General features: G+C 39.7%; 3 protein-coding genes across 3 annotated transcripts in view; 2 read left to right on the plus strand and 1 right to left on the minus strand.

Moving 5' to 3' along the window:
• The window catches only part of LOC108037244 (pneumococcal serine-rich repeat protein), a 129,731-nt gene that overhangs the window by 109,169 nt on the left and 2,976 nt on the right, over positions 1 to 17,586 (minus strand).
• LOC123037347 (eukaryotic translation initiation factor 5A-like) lies at positions 5,860 to 6,538 on the plus strand. Its single transcript, XM_044457469.1, has one exon. It carries the CDS (start codon positions 5,965 to 5,967, stop codon positions 6,454 to 6,456), a length of 492 nt encoding a protein of 163 aa, XP_044313404.1. The 5' UTR covers positions 5,860 to 5,964; the 3' UTR covers positions 6,457 to 6,538.
• On the plus strand, positions 6,724 to 7,690 carry LOC108053549. The gene has a single exon (XM_017136244.2). It carries the CDS (start codon positions 6,927 to 6,929, stop codon positions 7,515 to 7,517), a length of 591 nt encoding a protein of 196 aa, XP_016991733.2. The 5' UTR covers positions 6,724 to 6,926; the 3' UTR covers positions 7,518 to 7,690.

Raw genomic sequence — 17,586 nt, forward strand, 5'->3', positions numbered from 1 at the left:
TCCCCACTTGCACGAGTCTAGTCTGACGGAAAAACATGGAAAATTCTCGCCATTTATTGCCATGGAAAATGTGTTGTGGAGTGGCAAGTATGGAATCAGCCTAGGACCCACATGAACTTGACCCTCCCCCATTTTCCCCGTTTTCCAGCAGTCACTTTGTGATCCACCTCTCTTCTTGTCTGGGGTTATCTTTTCAAAACTAATTACACGCTTTAATATGGAGGGGGCGTGTTTTTCCACCTCATTCTCCCCCCGTTTTTCTCTGCACCATTAGTCAGCTGTTTTGGGCGGGTAAATGCAGTCATGGATACGTTTTTCCTTTTCTGTTTTTCCTCGCCGTTATGAGTGCAGTGCGAATGCACTTATCATCTGTGTTTTCCTAACGTTGCCACAAATAGAGCGGGCCTGAAAAGTGGGCGTGGTGGAATGCAAACACCCTCAACTTTCAATTAGAAGTCGATTTTTGATTGCCACACGGAGTTGGAGGTGCGACCATGGCAGAACTTTAATTACTTAATTTCGAAAATCCATTTTGGGTGCGGTTTGATATGAAAACTTTAATGACTCTATTGGTGGCAAATTATAAAGCTGTTGAATGATTTTCAAATATATTCAAAAAATCACTTTCAGCCTTATCAAACCTAATTCGTGCTACTGTAACTTTGTATACATTTAATTTATATATATTTACTATATCTTTTAAATAGCTTCATGAGCGATTGTTTTAATACTAACTTCTTGTTCGTGATTCAATGAATACTCCCCGCTTTTTAAATTTATTATACCTTCCCCAGACAGTGACCTTTATTAAACCAGTTACCTCACATAATTTATTCGGGAAAAGATAACCTCTCCCTCAATAATTCACCTCAAACCACCAACTGGAAGTGCTAATGATGCAACGAATCTCATTTGCACGATCTCTGCGATCTGCGGTTGCGATAAACTTATCAAAATTCATTTGTCCCGCGTGTTTCTCTAATTAATTGTAAGCCCCGACTTTATTTCTTACCAATCTTTCTTTCCACTTTTCGGCCAGATATAATTCAAACTGTTTAAGGGGCCCAACATTGTAAGGGCGAACCCTTTGCGTTCCATTTCGCAGCGGATTAAGCAAGCCCGTACAGTGTTAACTGGGTCAATTGGAAAGTCGGCTTTAATATCCCAGTGGCTCTTATTTTTTGGCCTGGCTCTTATCTGCGATGGGGAAGTGCGTGCCGCGAAGTTAAGTCAAGTGTAGTGGAGTGTTTGGGAGTGTTGGACGGACTGAACTTGTGGGCAGACAGGTACGAGATAAATGCGTTACGGGAGGGGGGAGGAAACGATGTCAGGTTGATGAATGGATTTGGTTTACTTGGGAACAGGTTGCAGGTTGCCATCGGCAGAGGAGGTAGAAGGAAAGCCGATTTGGTTCTGGGTGTGCACAGACTGCCATAAAATTGAATTATACCCCAGTACTTAAAACGCGAAAGTTCTCTGAAAACTCAACGAAACTTGCCGGTAATATTAAAAATAAGTGTAGTTTTTACCATTTTTAATGACTTTCACAAGTCATTTCTTGAAAGATATGCTTATCTTTATACCCTTGCAGAGGGTATTATAATTACAGTCAAAAGTTTGCAACGCAGTGAAGGAGACATTTCCGACCCTATAAAGTATATATGTTATTGATCAGCATCACCAGGAGAGTCGATCTAGCCATGTCCGTCTGTCCGTCCGTCTGTCCGTCCGTTTCTACGCAAACTAGTTCTCAGTTTTAAAGCTATCTGCTTGAAACTTCCAAAGTTGTTTTCATTGCGGTGTATAGAGTCGGAACGAGCCGGATCGGGCGACTATATCATATAGCTGCCATATAACTGAACGATCGGAAGCCATACGTTGGTGTTTTAAGTTGTTGGGTTTTTTGTTTTGCCATCTCCACCATTTTAATCGACGATTTTCTTTTTGTTCTTTGGTGTTTGTGTGTTGTTTTTTGGGTTTTTTGATTTTACCTATTTTGATCGCCACTTTTTGTTCTGTTATGCTTTGGTTTGTTTTTTTTGTTTAAGTCTTTTTTTTTATTTTTTTTTGGTTCTTGTTTTATTTTTAAATTATTTTTAGGTTAAAGTAGTGGGGCTCTTAAAATAAAAAGTTATTAATTCGTTTATATTAACTTTTCAGATAATCTATCTTCCATCATATGTCCATCTTTGCTTTTTTCTCTAAGAATTTAACTTACCAAGGTGTCTTCACTCATTGATTCCTCTATAAGAGCACCCACACAAAATGTTTTGTGTTACGTTTCGCTTGGCTCAAAGCCAAACCCATTAAAATCATAGTACTACGATATTATGCAGCTTGACTTTGGTAATGAAATATTCAAATGACAACCAAGCGAGTTGGGCAAGACCTCACAGCATAGGGAAATATTTCAATTTTTAATGCTAATTGCGTGCCAAAAGCATTGAACAGCCAAAGCGGAACGACCCTGAGTGGGGCCATATTGGATATCGAATATTGATCGAGTTGGGAGAAGTCTTAAACTGCATTTGAGTGTTCGTAATATGTGTGTGAAATCAAGGGATTTTATGGAGAATGAACAGACACATTAGGTGAGATAACAAAATAGATGTTCAAAGAAATATGGATAGCTCTATGAATGTCACTCAACGGTTCACTGGCAGTCCATCCAAGGGGCAATATTGAAGTGCAACATTTAATTGCGTGCCGAGAGGAGGAGGAAAACTGGGCAATATGTGGGTGGCATGAGGCGGAAAAGCGGGGGCGTGCGTGCCATTGCTCAATGAGAAGAGACGGAAAAAGAGGGACAGAGCGCCCAAACATAAATAAAATTTAACAGAGTTGTGACAGTTAACAAACGGAAAGTGCAGTGGCCATTGAAAAGGTGGGGAAATACAGGGGCTTGCGGGGAAACTCTGTGAGTGAGGGAGCGCCACAAGTGACCATTAAAAGCAATTGAGGCGCCACAACCAAAAAAGTGGATACATAAAAAAAAAGCTTGATGTCTCCATTAAAATAGCAAACGCTGCGTGGGTTTTCCCCCATCAACGAGTTTTCCCAAAACGGACAGTGCAAAACCCTGCAGCTTAAGGTTAAAGGCTCAGCCATTTCCCCTCCTCGACCCCTCTAATTTGCATCCTTGCATTTTTCCCATAGCTGGGCCGCCAAAAGGAAATTAATTTATATGAAAAACGCTGGCCAACTTTTTGTTTTTGGGGCCATGGGAAGCAGGAAAAGCGGCATTGCGTGGAAGTTTTTCTATTCGCCTTTTCCTTTTTTTTTTTTGCAATTTTTCTCAATGCACATTGTTTGTAAAAATTGTTTTTGCTGCCGACTCGTGCTTTGTTTTTATAATGAATTGGTTTTGCCGCTTCTTAAAGTTTAATTTAAGCTTTCTTTGGATGTTGATATTGTTTTCGCTGTTTGTGCCATTATTGTAAACTGGTTTGCGCCTAATTGAGACATAACTGTTGTTTTTAATGCATTTAACATTTTCCTTGGGAATTATGTCAGTTGGCTAAGCAGCAAAAGAGGCGGGAAAACCGAGGGAGTGGTCTGAATTGGTTTGCAGTTTCTTCCTTATGTTGTTTGGATGGTACCAACAACACGCATTATGCGCCCAGGAAAAGGGGAGTTGCAAAAGGGGGTGGGGAGTAGGTGGGGAGCGGTTGGCAAGGGTGTGGTTGTGTGGCTGTTATGAGAACGGGGTAACATTGCACAAAAATGCATTCATTTTTTGTGTATTGTTTGTTAATATGAGAAATCATTCATTTGCTTGTGTTTAAATGGGGTCGGAAACTCCCCCAAATAATTAGATACAATATTTTACAATAAATTAAAAATGCAATTTTGATGATGCCTAATATATAATTTCAGTAGCAAATTGCTCACTTTATTTAACTTATTTAAAACTTTCGATATACTCCAACATATGCAACCAATTAGTCATTATTGTCTGGAACCAGTCGAAACGCGTTTCTTTGAACTTCTTTGATAAAGTCGACATTAATCATATGAGCAATTCCTATAAATAAACGCACCCCGTTTCTTATCCGACAACATGCATAATGTTTTCAGAACAGAACTTCCAACTTCAACACGACACATATGCGGGTCTTGATAATCTTGTTTATTCCCTCTTATTTTTTTCATCTTTCGCTACACTTAAGCGGAATGGTGTGCTGTCAACATATCACAAATGTTTCTTTTTATTTGTCCAATTTTCAATTGCTTGCTTTTTTTTATTTTTGCTTTTTTTTGGAACGAACACGACAAACTCAAAGTTCTGACATCATGCGCGGTCTGCAAATAGGTTCCCAGGGTTCCAATTAAATTCAGGGAGTGCCCTCGATCCCGCTTCTCAAAAAAACTCCACTCGAAAAATCATATTAAATTGTATTAGCAAATTTATTGCATTTACCCCAAAGACATGACAGCGTGTTTCGAGGAAAAGGGGGCGCAAACCACGCACAGGAAAACAAGCCAAACCAACAAAACACACACCCACAAAAAGGGGTTTTTGGGGGCCTCGAAAACGCAGGAGAGCTGGCAGAAATGTCAAATTGGCAGACAAAACAGTTACAAAATTTGAATGGCAGGGAGCGAGGGGCGGGCAAATGATTGAATGAGCGACTGACTGACTGACTGAATGAATGCATGATTGAGTGAGTGTCTGTCTATCCTCCTCTCTCTCTTAATAAACCCCTCCTCCGCCGCCCCTGGACCAATGCAAATGCTTTCAAGTCGTTTGCCAATGCAATTGGCAAACAAGGAAGCAAAACGAGCTGCTGTCAATTCAAAATGATCCGCACAGACAGCTAAAATAAAAAAATTACAGGGGGTGGGCGGAGGAGGCTGATCGCCGGCAAGAAGCAGAGGAGAATCCTCCGCCGCCTGAGCGACGCCACAAATACTTATAAAAGACTAGGAAGGCATAGCTATAACACCGAAGACCTGAATACTCTGATAGAAATGAATTGCTCAAAAGATAGTGGGAGCGATTGTATCATTACTACGGCACTTGAAATAATGGATAGTATTAGTTGTAAACGACTTTTCTTATATTTACCTTGGTTACTAAAGCTATTAAACTATAATGTTAGTTTCTAAGGCTATTAAACTATAAATCCCAACATCCCATTGAAAGAGTAACTATAGCACACACACAAACCCGGCAAGAAATTAATGAAAATGCAAATGGGAAGCGACAGTCGGGGAAAAGCTGGAAAACTGTTCGATTCGCAAATAGCGTTGAATTTGTTCAGGTGGCCCACCTCAGACCGTCTGGTCTGGTCCGGTGGTGTGGCTCCAACTCCTGGCTCAGTGGGTCAACGAACTATCCACTGACCACACCTCATCGCAGCCCAGCTGGAATGACCCACCGACTTTGATAAACGATTGGAGGCGATTTCATAACTGACCCTGACACGCCCCGTAGAAAAAGAGCGAAGCAACCTTAATGATCTCCAATTAATTAGATTCAGGGGATTGCTCGGCAGAGGGATTTTCTGTTTGATAAATCGTCGAGATCAGTTCATCTAAATGGGGATGAGTTAAGAAATTTGTAAGAAATGTTGCAACAATCAAAATAAAAATCAGTACAAAAAAAAAAAAGAGAAGATCGTTAAAGGTATTAGAATTTGTAATGCTTAATGGGTTATCATTATCAAATATTTATAATAAATACTTAAAGATCAGAGGTGAGATGAAAAAAAAAATATATTTAATAAATATTAAACATTAGATCGATTTTAGTTCGAAAGGTTGTCCCTGATTTTTCGATTTTCGCAGAAACCTCTGAATATTATGTCATCTAAAATCATATCCTAGGCTAGGAACTTACAGCTTTGAGTTCAGTTACAATTAATCTAGCGGACGGGAAAGTTTAATTTTTTATTTTCTCTATTTTCGAAAAAAGGAAATACAAAAAGAAAATATAAAATTTATTAGAAACAAACCCCGATCATGGCAGATGATGACGATGCCCAGTTCGATACCGTGGACTCGGGAGCATCGAAAACCTTTCCGATGCAGTGCTCTGCATTGCGAAAGAATGGGTTTGTCATGCTGAAGGGACGTCCCTGCAAGATCGTGGATATGTCGACCTCAAAGACTGGAAAACACGGTCACGCCAAGGTCCACCTAGTGGGCGTGGATATTTTCACCCAGAAGAAGTACGAGGACCTCTGCCCCTCGACCCACAACATGGATGTGCCGCACGTGAAGCGCGAGGACTACCAGCTGACCGACATCAGTGACGATGGATTCGTCACTCTGATGGGGGACAACGGGGACATCCGCGAGGATCTCAAGCTCCCGGACGGGGATTTGGGTGGAACTCTACGCTCCGACTTCGACGATGGCAAGGACCTTCTCTTGACCGTTTTAGCGGCCTGCGGAGAAGAGTGCATCATCGCGATGAAGAACAACACGGGTTTGGACAAAGGAGGAGCATAAATGGGGAAAAAAGGACGAACAAGGGTATTGGATGGGGAGCAGCTGGATTTAGATAAACCCATACAAATAAAACAATGTATGCTATCTTTTTTTAAATTTTTTTTGGGCTTAAAAATAGTTTTATATGATGAATTAAGGCTAAATAAGGTTAATTTATGGTATTCAATTGATCAATTGATATATTTAGCGAGCAATTCCAAATAAAGCACACAGATAGGGAAGCTATAACATCGTTGTCAAGTAATCTTTGTGTATATAAATTATTTACCCATTCTGCGAGTAATTGTGACTTACACAAAGATATACGATCAACACACATTTTCAAAGTTTTGCAGAGAGAAACATTTTGGTTCAAAGGTAAACATGATAGTCTAAATTAATATTACAAATGTTACGAGGGAGCTCTTTTTGGAGCAGCAGGCCATGCTTGTCCGTTCACAGCACCCAGACATCCTAGCTTATAGCCGAAAATGCCACAATTCTGGAGAAATCTTTGGCGTGTACTGGACTCCCTTACAGATCCACCTAAAAGGTTGCAGGACCGAGTTGTTCTGGGCGTTTCCGCAAGCAAGCACAGCCACCTGACTCATCTGAGTCTGCAAAGTGAGAGGAGTATCACCCTGCAACGACATACCCGATTTCTCATTCCATCTATAAGTCGCCATGTGGCCTTCTCGCCCAGCACTTTGGAGCATCAGAAAACCCGAAAGGTGGTAATGCAAGCGGAAACGTCGGCCTTTCAGAATTTTGTGCGCGAGATGTACGATGGATACTACGACCTTGTGCTCTCACAGGAGCGAAGAAAACACGGCTTGGATCCAGAACAACAGCTCTACATTCGAAGGCTGGGATACAAGGATCTTCTGCGACTTCAGGGATTGGCCAATGACTTGTGGAAAAGGATGGACAGGGAGCGGAAGCAGAAGTACAAGGATCTGGCCCTGGAGGCGCTGCGTCGCCGGAGCCTTCGCCTGCCCCCCGATCCCTTTCGAATACCACCACATATCAAGAGATCATCCAAAAGTTTAATGAAAACTAGATCTGTTTTTATTCGGTTTTAAAACCACAATAAAAATGGAACTAACATGTTAATCTTCCTATTAATAATGCATTTAGTTATCACGAAACTATTGTGTACAATTAACAAAAACCAAATTTTGGATTGTTAAAGAAATTAATTAATGTTTCTTAAATAATGCGAAAAACAGCGCATCTAATAAATTTGTAATGCTTACTTGGAAAGTGGGTGGTTATAGTTTTTATTTACCAACGAATTTTTGCTTGTTAAATTGATTCAATTTGATATGCATCCTAATCTTTCAAAGCAATTTAGTTAAGTAATGCTTCCTACACTCCATAGATGGTTCAAGACTGACCGCATCTGAACACGATTAACATACGGATTACTTTGTCCATATCCGGCCTACGTGTGCATAATTAACCGCTTTTAATCCACCCGCGCTTGCATCTAAAAAGATGGGCAGTGCAAAAGGGAAAACATTTTTCCGTCTGAGGAAATCGACGGGGGTCATTTAGGAAATAGTTAACTTAACCATTTAAAAGAGGAAGTTCGAAGTGATTTTTCTTACGCCATTTCAATCCATTGGTTGGTCGTCATTAACTTACCTGTAAAGAAAAAACATATGAATTTATTAGTAAATAATTTTTAAAGGAATCATATACAGTAAAAAAAATACAGCTTATTTGTGAATAATAAAAAATATCATAATATTACAAAAATTACAAAGGATGGGTAAAAGTATTGAAATTCATACTTTTTACTTAAACTTTAGAGAAAGTATTATTTATTTAAATGATTTCTCCCAGAAATTAGTAGTCTCTCATTTCTCCCTTTTAAAATATTTCCCAAAACCGACTAATTAGTTGCTCCCTCAGACCCTCACGACCATAAATAAACCCGAATTGCTCTGCAACAAAACTCCCTTCCCAGAATCTCCACACAAAATGTCTTAATTCAAAGTGTCATTTTCCACACCTAAAACGAGGCCAAAAGCGCAGACCCAATCGAAACCATTGCAACTCGAGGCAACTTCCAACTCTTGGAGAATTTAATTGCATTTTCTGGGCGAGATCAGGGGGCGTGTTAGTATGTTGGTGGCCAGGGGGCGTGGCATTAAACACATTTGTTCACACGTTTCGAAGAAGAGAAGGCGCCAGGGGAAGTCGATTCGTTTGACATTTTTGTGACATTTTAAATGGAGAATTTGTTATTTCCACCCACACAGAAATATAAATGGGTCAGCGATGTGTTACCGAAAAATTACTTCAAGTTCTCAACATAAATTGCCTTCCTTCTCAGGCATTTTTCTCCGATTTCCCCTCTGTTTTGGTAACCCAAATTCTCCAATCGAGGACCCCGCCCTGTTGTCCTACTTATGCAATCAATGCTTTCCCATAAAAAAACCAGAAAGCAAGTGTTGGGCCCGAGGCTAAGGGCCTGTCCGATGATTTCGATGAACGACCAAACCGATCGATGGATCGATTGGCTTTCCCCTCTTTTTGGGTACCTATATATTTGCATTCGCCCGGAGACTAAAAACGAACATTTGTTTTAACGATAATGCAACTCCGCCCCTGCGCTCTTGCAACATTTCCACTTTTTATGAGCGGGACAAGCAATTAGTGCTTGCCATTTATGGCTCTCACACTCTCAGGATGAAAAGCTGGGAAAACCTCACAGAAAACCGTTACGCAATCTGCGAGATAAAGCTTAGAATTTATGCCTGGCTGCTAATCATCGGTTGCTCCGCGATGACTCCGGACTTTTCAGTCACTAACTAACTATGGAATGGATCATGTGCTAAGTGATCGTCATTATCCCGGCTGAACCATCTGGATTCTGTGACAAGTGCAGGTAATTGAGTATCGCCTCCAGGGAGCAGCAGAGTGGTACTCCACGTTGATGGCTTTGGGAAAGGGGAAAAGTCCAAGAACGAGTTAGAGATGAGGCGATAACTTGGAGCAGGTTTATGTTCTTGCGCATCGGGAAATTACTAGGTGGATAGACTATAAATGTGAAAGTAAACTTGGGCTCTAGAGTGGCTTGTTGGCTAGTTAAGAATTCATGCGGAATTTCAAATGGAGAAAAGTAATGCAGTAAAATATTTAATAGTTTTTCGCTTTATCATCTGTTTAATGAAATTGTTATTATTTCGCATAAAGAGTGTTATGTTTAAAGGCTATAGGTTTTCAGTAGAAAGGTCACTACAATAAAATAAAACATAAGTTTTTAGGTATATTACATTTGAATTGAAATCAATAAAAAAATCGTTTTTAATATTTTATATATATTTCCGAACGGCACAGTAAGCAATAAAAAAAACAAATGGTTAACTGGCCATAAAAAGATTTGGCATTTACAAAAGTACAATAACTAAAAATCATCATAAAATAAAATAGCAATAAAGAAAATAACTAGAAATCAAAACAGGATTTTCCTCGTTCTTCACCACTATCTACAGTTTTACTCATCGAATGGGCCAAACCAAAGCGACACGTTTAAGTGCAAAAGTCGGCTGACGGATTGATGTGGCTTCACGTGTGTCAGCGGCAATGGTGGCACCACCGAAACCACAAGATACGAAATAAAACAGCACCACACACTCGGCTACAGATACAGATACGAGGGCAAAGAGAACTGCAAGCTGGTGGCAAATGTTCTGTTGGTGAGTCACCACCCAGTTTGAAACTAGTCATACCCTGGATTGCCACTTACCACTGCCCTCCTGTTCCTGCTACCCTCACCCACTCCACCCCCTTTAAACGTCACCCTCTCTGAATAAGCACACAATTGTTGAAACCACATTGGAAACAACAAGAAGTACACAGGGAGATACAAATGGGTATTACTTTAACCTTTTTACTAAAACATCAATTACTGATTATTTATTACCAATAGCAAAGAGCATATACAAATCATATTTTTGGTATTTTATCTTTTTTAACAAGCCAATAAAATTAAATGTTTTTTTCAGTGCACATGAAAAAAAGAAAACGAAGGAAAGAGCATAAAAATGCAAGGAAATTGAGGAGGATTAGGGGGGGTTTTCAGCCAGGGGGAGGAGACGTCCCTGAAAAATATCGATTTCGCTTGGCTTATGGACTTTGGGCTGTCCCTTCCTCTTTCTCTCACTCTTCTCAATTTCTCAGTTTGTTGGTTTTTGTTTTGCTTGTCGCCTGCTAAGAAGGCATTCACCTCATTTCCTCCAGTGGTCAGAAAAATGCAGAAGAAATGAAACGGGGGAGTACGAGGGCTGGGGAAATGCAGAGTGGTCAGAGGATCATTGCATAATGCTCGCTTCTGTGCGAGTGTGCGTGCGAAGAGGGCTTATCTGCTGTTCCCTTTTGTTAATCAGGAAGAGCTACCAGTGAATGAATGGTCGTTTCCTCTACGACTTTTTCTGATAAGCAGTTTTATACCCTTTGATGGGGTATTACTCTTGTTATCTGTTCTTCACAATCAATTATAAATTCTATATCTTTTTCAACACATTTTATGCACTTTTAAATTCTCTACTATGTTTTTAATAAATGTTTGTCCAAATAAATATTTAACCACCTACTATTAGCTTTAAACTGCTAGAGAAAAACTGAATTAAAACATCCATAACTAAACGACAAATTTCCAACTCCAAGAGTATGTTAACCATCGGTTTCAATACTTCCCCTTTCCTGTTCGACTTTCTCTTATTGCATGGTCCAATAAAAAATATTGTTTCCCTGCTAATTTATGATCGCATCTGATTGTGCCAATTGATCTCTGGGTTAAGATCCGCAGATGGCATTGCATGCGAATTTAATTTCTCATTTATTTTCGGTAACCTCATATTTGAGACGTTATTTCCGAGCAAACAAAAACTGCCAAAAAGCGACAACAAATTGTTTGCCATTCAGCTTCGCAAGTTCTTTTCGACTGGTTGTTTTTTGAGGTTCCCTCGCTTATCTCCAGAGTGTTTCTTTAATGAGTTTTGCCGTTGTTCTCTTTTTCTTCATCGCAATTGGCAAACTGTAAATTAATGTCACCGAAATGGCAGCCAAACCAATTTGGGAGAGGGGAGGAAAACCGCATAAAGAGAAAAACAAGCGACAAGACCGGGCCAAAACCGCTTGTTGAACCACTGACAGATTTCCCTACCTTTCCGATCGCCCCGCGCGTCAATTCGTCAATTGTCAACATTTGTCAGTCTTAATAAGTTTTGCAAATGTTTAGCAAAATCTCAATTTATGCTCATGTTTCTGTGGGGTCTGGGAATGGGAATGGGAATGGGAAATGGAGGTTAAGTGGAGGTTTACTGCTTCGGTTTTTGGTTTGGGTTGGGCCTTTGGACCCATGGGGAGATTTATGCTCGCCTTGGGTAACTTGGAAAAATTATGGAAGCCGGTCTGGGGTTCAAATTTTGATGAAGTTAAAAGCCTGGAAAATTTGCAACGGGTTGCTCAATAGTTATGTAAAATATGTTTATTTACTGCCATTTTAATGAGTAATAGGAAAGGGAAGACAATCGTTGTCCTTACTAAAGTGAATTGAATTAAGAGATTTAAGATCGATAAATTCGCCTGATAGATACAAGTCGTTGAACCACTTAATTCTACATTCTGTAATGAGTTTAAAGACCCTTAAGCTCTCCCACTCAACCAATCTTCTGGTTTCTTTTCCCCATTACAGCCTAACAGCAATTTTCAATTTACTTTTCAACTAAATCGAACCAGACAAGCACTGAAAGCTGGCCATTATCTTGGCTTAGCACTATCCAAGCCAAAAGCACAGCCCCTTGACCAAGTCCACCTCCTCGGAAACAAGATGGACTGCCTCATTTGCTGGATTTATGGACTGCGAATGGACCGACGACTCATTGTCCTGCCTTGGGGGCTTCTTGAGCGCCATGAAATATGAATGTGGATCCGAGGGACAGGTGACCAAGGCAGCTTGGTCTATCCATGGGATGGATACCCAAACCCCCTTCCTAGTCCAACATTCGCACGTCTGTGCAATTTGCGGCATGCAGCAAACTTTCACATGGCGAGGCAGGCAAATTAACAGGCACCCAAAATAAAAGTATAAATAAATCCACCGCAAAATGTGCCCCACTAAAAAACACCCACCAACTGTGTGGCTCCAAGGAAAATTAAGTCTCCTGCTAAATTCAAATGAAAGTGAAATGAAGTGAAGTGAAGAATTGATGGACACCGTGTTACCTTTCCCAGTATCGCGACTGCATGTGTGTGGGTGTGTGGGCGGGGCACCATTCCAATCCACACAAATTCGCACACACATGACAAATGCCTTGGAAGGCTCGAGTCCCCCAAAGAGCTCGCCAATTTAATTTATGAGCCAAGCGATCTCCATGCGATGACTATCGCCCGACGAAGCGTAACGCCCTCCTGGCATCCGGCGGCTGGTCTAAAGCGGTTAACGGTAAACAGGGCCCGACTAATGCGATTAGTTTGGAGATGGGAGTGGGACAGTAAGCTCTAGGAATGTCAACAGTTTTGTTTTTTAATCCTAGGAAAGAATGACAAGCCCAAATATAGATGAAGCAATGCTTCTTGTCTTTAGTACTACTACTTATCCTTATAATATTTCCTATACAGTTTTCCAGTATAAAAAGTAAATCAATGTTATCGATACTTTTTCATCTTTCAAAAAACCTATTGCTAAGCCCAAACCTAAAGTACATTTATCGAACATTTAACGTATATGCCCATTAGAGCTCTCTTTTTGCAGGCGAACTCAAATTATCAAATGAACAACATTGTGCAACTAAATATTTAGTTCAATTTTTTAAACTTTCTGTACTTCATATAGCCATTTCTATCGTGTCACGTGTTCATCGCTGATCCTCAAAACTGTAGCACTTTTATCGAATGCTCAACAAGCGCGATTTTCGATAAGCACACGCTCCACACATGAAAGGGAGGAACACAAAGCCAGGTGGGAGGAGGCGGTGTGAGAAGGGGAGGATCGGAGGAGGAGGAAGAGGAGGAGGCGGTTGGCACCCGTTTGGGGAGCAGGCTAAAGGATCGCTGGTTCATTTCGTTATCCGCCATCCGATTTGCTTAATTGCATAAATTTTTATTTGCCATGGCCGATCAGGCATTGCGATATGCAAATCGGGATCTCCGCTGGTCCAAAGGAAAATCGGTGAAGAAAGAGATGGATGGGCGGGGTGGAGTGGAAAAGCCGCGCATTAAATCACAAAAACTGAAAATGGTAGCAAGGAAAACCGTCGACTGGCGACTTTCGCTTGAGCCAAAATCAAGCCGAAAAATAAACGAAAATTCTTCAGTTGACAGCCAGCAAAAAAAAAAATGCAAAATCAAAGAGATCTTCGGGTGTGCTCAAGCTTGAACGCTTGTGTGTGGGAATTTCGGATATTTTCCGACCACATTTTCTTCCTCCTGCAAAGGTCAGTGTGGGACTTTTACTTTTCTCATTTGGCTGCGGCCTTTCTGAGGTTTTCTCCGGACATTTGTTGCCCATGGCGTTTGTTTTGGTTCACAGGTTTTTCGTTTTTAATTGTTCCCTGGGTAATTAACAGTGTCGGCAGAAAGTGCATTTGTATGTAAACATTCGGTCAGGTAATCACTTTAAAACCTATTATACTTTTGGCCATATATTTGAAGTCCATTGCAATATAAATAAAATGCGAGGGTGGGCCATTGCGAAAGTTTGGGGCTCAGATGAAAATTCAAAGACGTAAGGCGCATTTCCATTGACTTTCCTTTGAATTCAATAACCTAAGCAATTAATGGACTCCCGCTTTATTTTTCCCAAACTATTTCAAAACAACCATAAATCACTCTATCGATGATCTTTGCCCTTCGATCCTCTATTATGACTCCCCCCCATAAACATGTAATTCCAGTCTATCCACACACAATTTGCTTTAATTTCAGGCCCCATCAGATGCATTCCAGCTGAGAACTTTGACAGCAATTCCTCTAGAGCCCCCCGCTCCTTTCCTCGATCACCCGGCACAGCAAGCAATAAGGGAACGAATTCCGGGCTGTCAAAAAAGGAAATTGCAGTAAATCAAATCCTTGACTTTGAGAATGGCAAAAGGCGAAGGAAGATCGACCCTCCACAATTCGCTTTAGTTTTCCATTGCATGTCGCACATGTTCGGAGCACTATTTATAACACCGAATCCCCTTCGTCTGGAGAATTCCCCTCCATCAACTCTTCGCTTATCGCTCTGTGGTTCATTAAAATCCGAGAATCCAAGAGGCACAGCAAAGAGAAGACACAAGACTGCACAATTAAATCTGGTGGAGAAGATAGATGCGTGCATCGTCCCCTCTACAAGTTACTCTGCCACTTCCAGAGTTGATAATAAAAATTCCGCTCGCTCTTCATCTATTCATAGAGTTGTTTTCTAGTCATGATGGAATGGCTTCGCCTCGTATTTTTAGATACGCACAGCAGTTGCAGTGCGCCTTTGAAATGTATCTGGCGGATGCATCTTAGCAGCCATGCCTAATTCAAGAATCACAAAGATTCCGGCAAGATGTAGATGCAAAGAAAATACCGAAATAGCTAAGGTCCAAATTGTCACTCTGGACTTGGCACCAATTCAGAATGCAACTTCGCGTATCCCATAGATACTTTTGGCGCTGCGGCATTCCACCCAAGTTAATCACCTCAATTATAAGGTGCCCCAATCGTTTGCTCACAAAGTTTTAATTGCGCTAGAATTTTGCATCTCTGATGTCCTAAATATTTTAGTTGACAAACATTTTTGGTAAGGAATTTTTTGAAACGTTTTTTTGTCTTCTAAGACGATAGATATTTTTGGCTTAAATGCAATCTATTATTTATTCTTAGACTGTAGTTTAATTATTTTTCAATGTTGACTGTCCTCTTCTGGCCATAATTTATTTATTTTTGACAAGTGTAAACTCAGCTAAATAATTTCTAAAAATATATCCAATTGAAAACCTTTTTTTAGCTCTTTCATTGCTCATCGAGTGATATTAATACCAAGTTTTTCAGTCTTGTATTCCACTTTATAATCGTTTTATAGCTTAATGGGTTGAAAATGGAGAAGAGGCGGCGGCCGAGAGAATCCTAAACCGCTTAGTAAATAAGCCAAACAAGATATGTGGACACCTCCCCAAGACACACCCCTTCTCAATCGAGAAACGCTGAAAAATGCGAAACTATTTGAGCAACATGCGAACCGGTTTCCAATGAATTTGATTTATAAATTTGTGTTTTGTCTAGCGAATTCAAGGTTACTTTAAAATTTAAAATAAATAATGCTGCGACTAACAAATTAGTTTCCGTTTAATACGAAGAAATTCATTTAGTGCTGGAAAAGATTAAAATTAATTAGCGACCGTCTAATGATTGACTTCAGCAGCTGACACAGTGGCCAAATGAGATATTCATTTACAGATAGCTTGACATAATTTGTAGGCGTGTTTTTCCTACCCCACCCAACCCCTGCCACTTGGCCAGAAAAACATGCAACAAACAGTTGCATGTTCGTGTGCGTCAAAAGAAGCTGAGGAGAAAAACACAAAACTTGATGCGGAAATGCAGATAACAAATCAAAGAGATGGAGAAAATTGAGAGAAAAACCTTTGGAAAATTAATGAGCTGCAAACAATGCGGACATCGTTAGGAAAAAAGATTTTTTCGGGAAAACTTAAAAAGGCGAAGGCAGAAGACGAGGGAGCGAGGTCAATATTTGAACACTGAAAAATCGAAAAACAAAAAAAAGTAAAAGTTACGTGCGGGTAAAAGGGAAAGGGGAAATCTTCATCTAAATATGATCAACAAATTGAAAAGATGTTAATGATTTGGACACATGTCAATCAGATCCAGATTCATTTATCAAATCCAATCAAAACAATACATTAAACAGTCTTACAGAATATTTAAGAGAATGTCCCATTTATGATTTAAAAACAAAATTTATAATATATTTCTTAGCATAACATTTTTATTAGTTAAAAACTAATTTTACATTGCAACCAACAACTATTTCCCAATAGGGAAAACTAAACCAAGGCAAAAGCTATAATAAAACCTATGGCTGCAACAAAAATTACCAGGTAAACGTTTCGCTTTTCATTTTACACCTTCCACAAAAACACAACGCCACCAGACACAACCATCAATTGTCGCTCCCCTTTAACCCTCCCCCATTAACCCTTCATTTTCCGCTGGTTGTAAACAAATCAAAACGAGGTCAATCCATATTGGCAGAATAAAGTGGAACAAACAACAATAAACAAGAAGAACTACAATAGTTTGGAGATGAAATGTTTACAAAACCAAGAAAGACGATTGCAAAATCTCAAATACAAAGTGCGATCACTTAAGAAAAACTTGAAGAAGGAGATTACCAAAAGATTTCCGCAATGAATTGTGTAAGTTCTGATTTTGTGCTGGAAAAAGTATATTTACTGAGGGAAATGTTGCGGAATGAATCGTTCGTATATAAAATACTGTTAATTAAAAGTTTGCAGGGTGTTTAAGAAGGGGAATTTCAGATGAGATCATGACGGGGAGCTTGTTCAGCGAAGCAAGTGAGTCAATGATCAGAAATGCAGTAATTAAACCGGGAAGAAAAAATCAAGAACGTTTACAACGGTTGGAAAATAATGTCAGAGAGTAAATAAAAGTATAACAGACAGTTACACCTCCAAAAAAGAGGGGGATGAATGGAAAGAGGGGTGTGCATTTATGCAATAAGGGATGGGCGAGTGTGAGCATCAGAAATGAGAGCAAATATAGGAAGATAAATATCAGAAGTGTGCCAGGGAAAATATATTGAAACTTGGTGGGTGTGTGCACAAAAATATTTTTTAAATACAATTCGCCAGATAAAGTTATACATGTTATAAAGTTGGAATCTGTTTTTTGATTTCACATATCAATTTTAGTATAAGAAAAGTAAGCATTCTGCTAATAAGATTTTAAATTACAGTCAAAGTTTCCTAACATTTATTTTCCAAATTCGAATTTCCAAATTTTACTTAACAAAACTGAAGGGCAGTAGCGTTTAAAGATTAAAAAAACTCTCTATAACTTAAAGAAATTTATTTATTTTTTCCAAACTCAGTCTGTAACTTATGTTGGCAGATGCAGGTTTATATTAAA

Source organism: Drosophila rhopaloa, unplaced genomic scaffold (assembly GCF_018152115.1).
Source record: "Drosophila rhopaloa isolate 14029-0021.01 unplaced genomic scaffold, ASM1815211v1 contig_159, whole genome shotgun sequence".
In the NCBI taxonomy this organism is placed as follows: domain Eukaryota; kingdom Metazoa; phylum Arthropoda; class Insecta; order Diptera; family Drosophilidae; genus Drosophila; species Drosophila rhopaloa.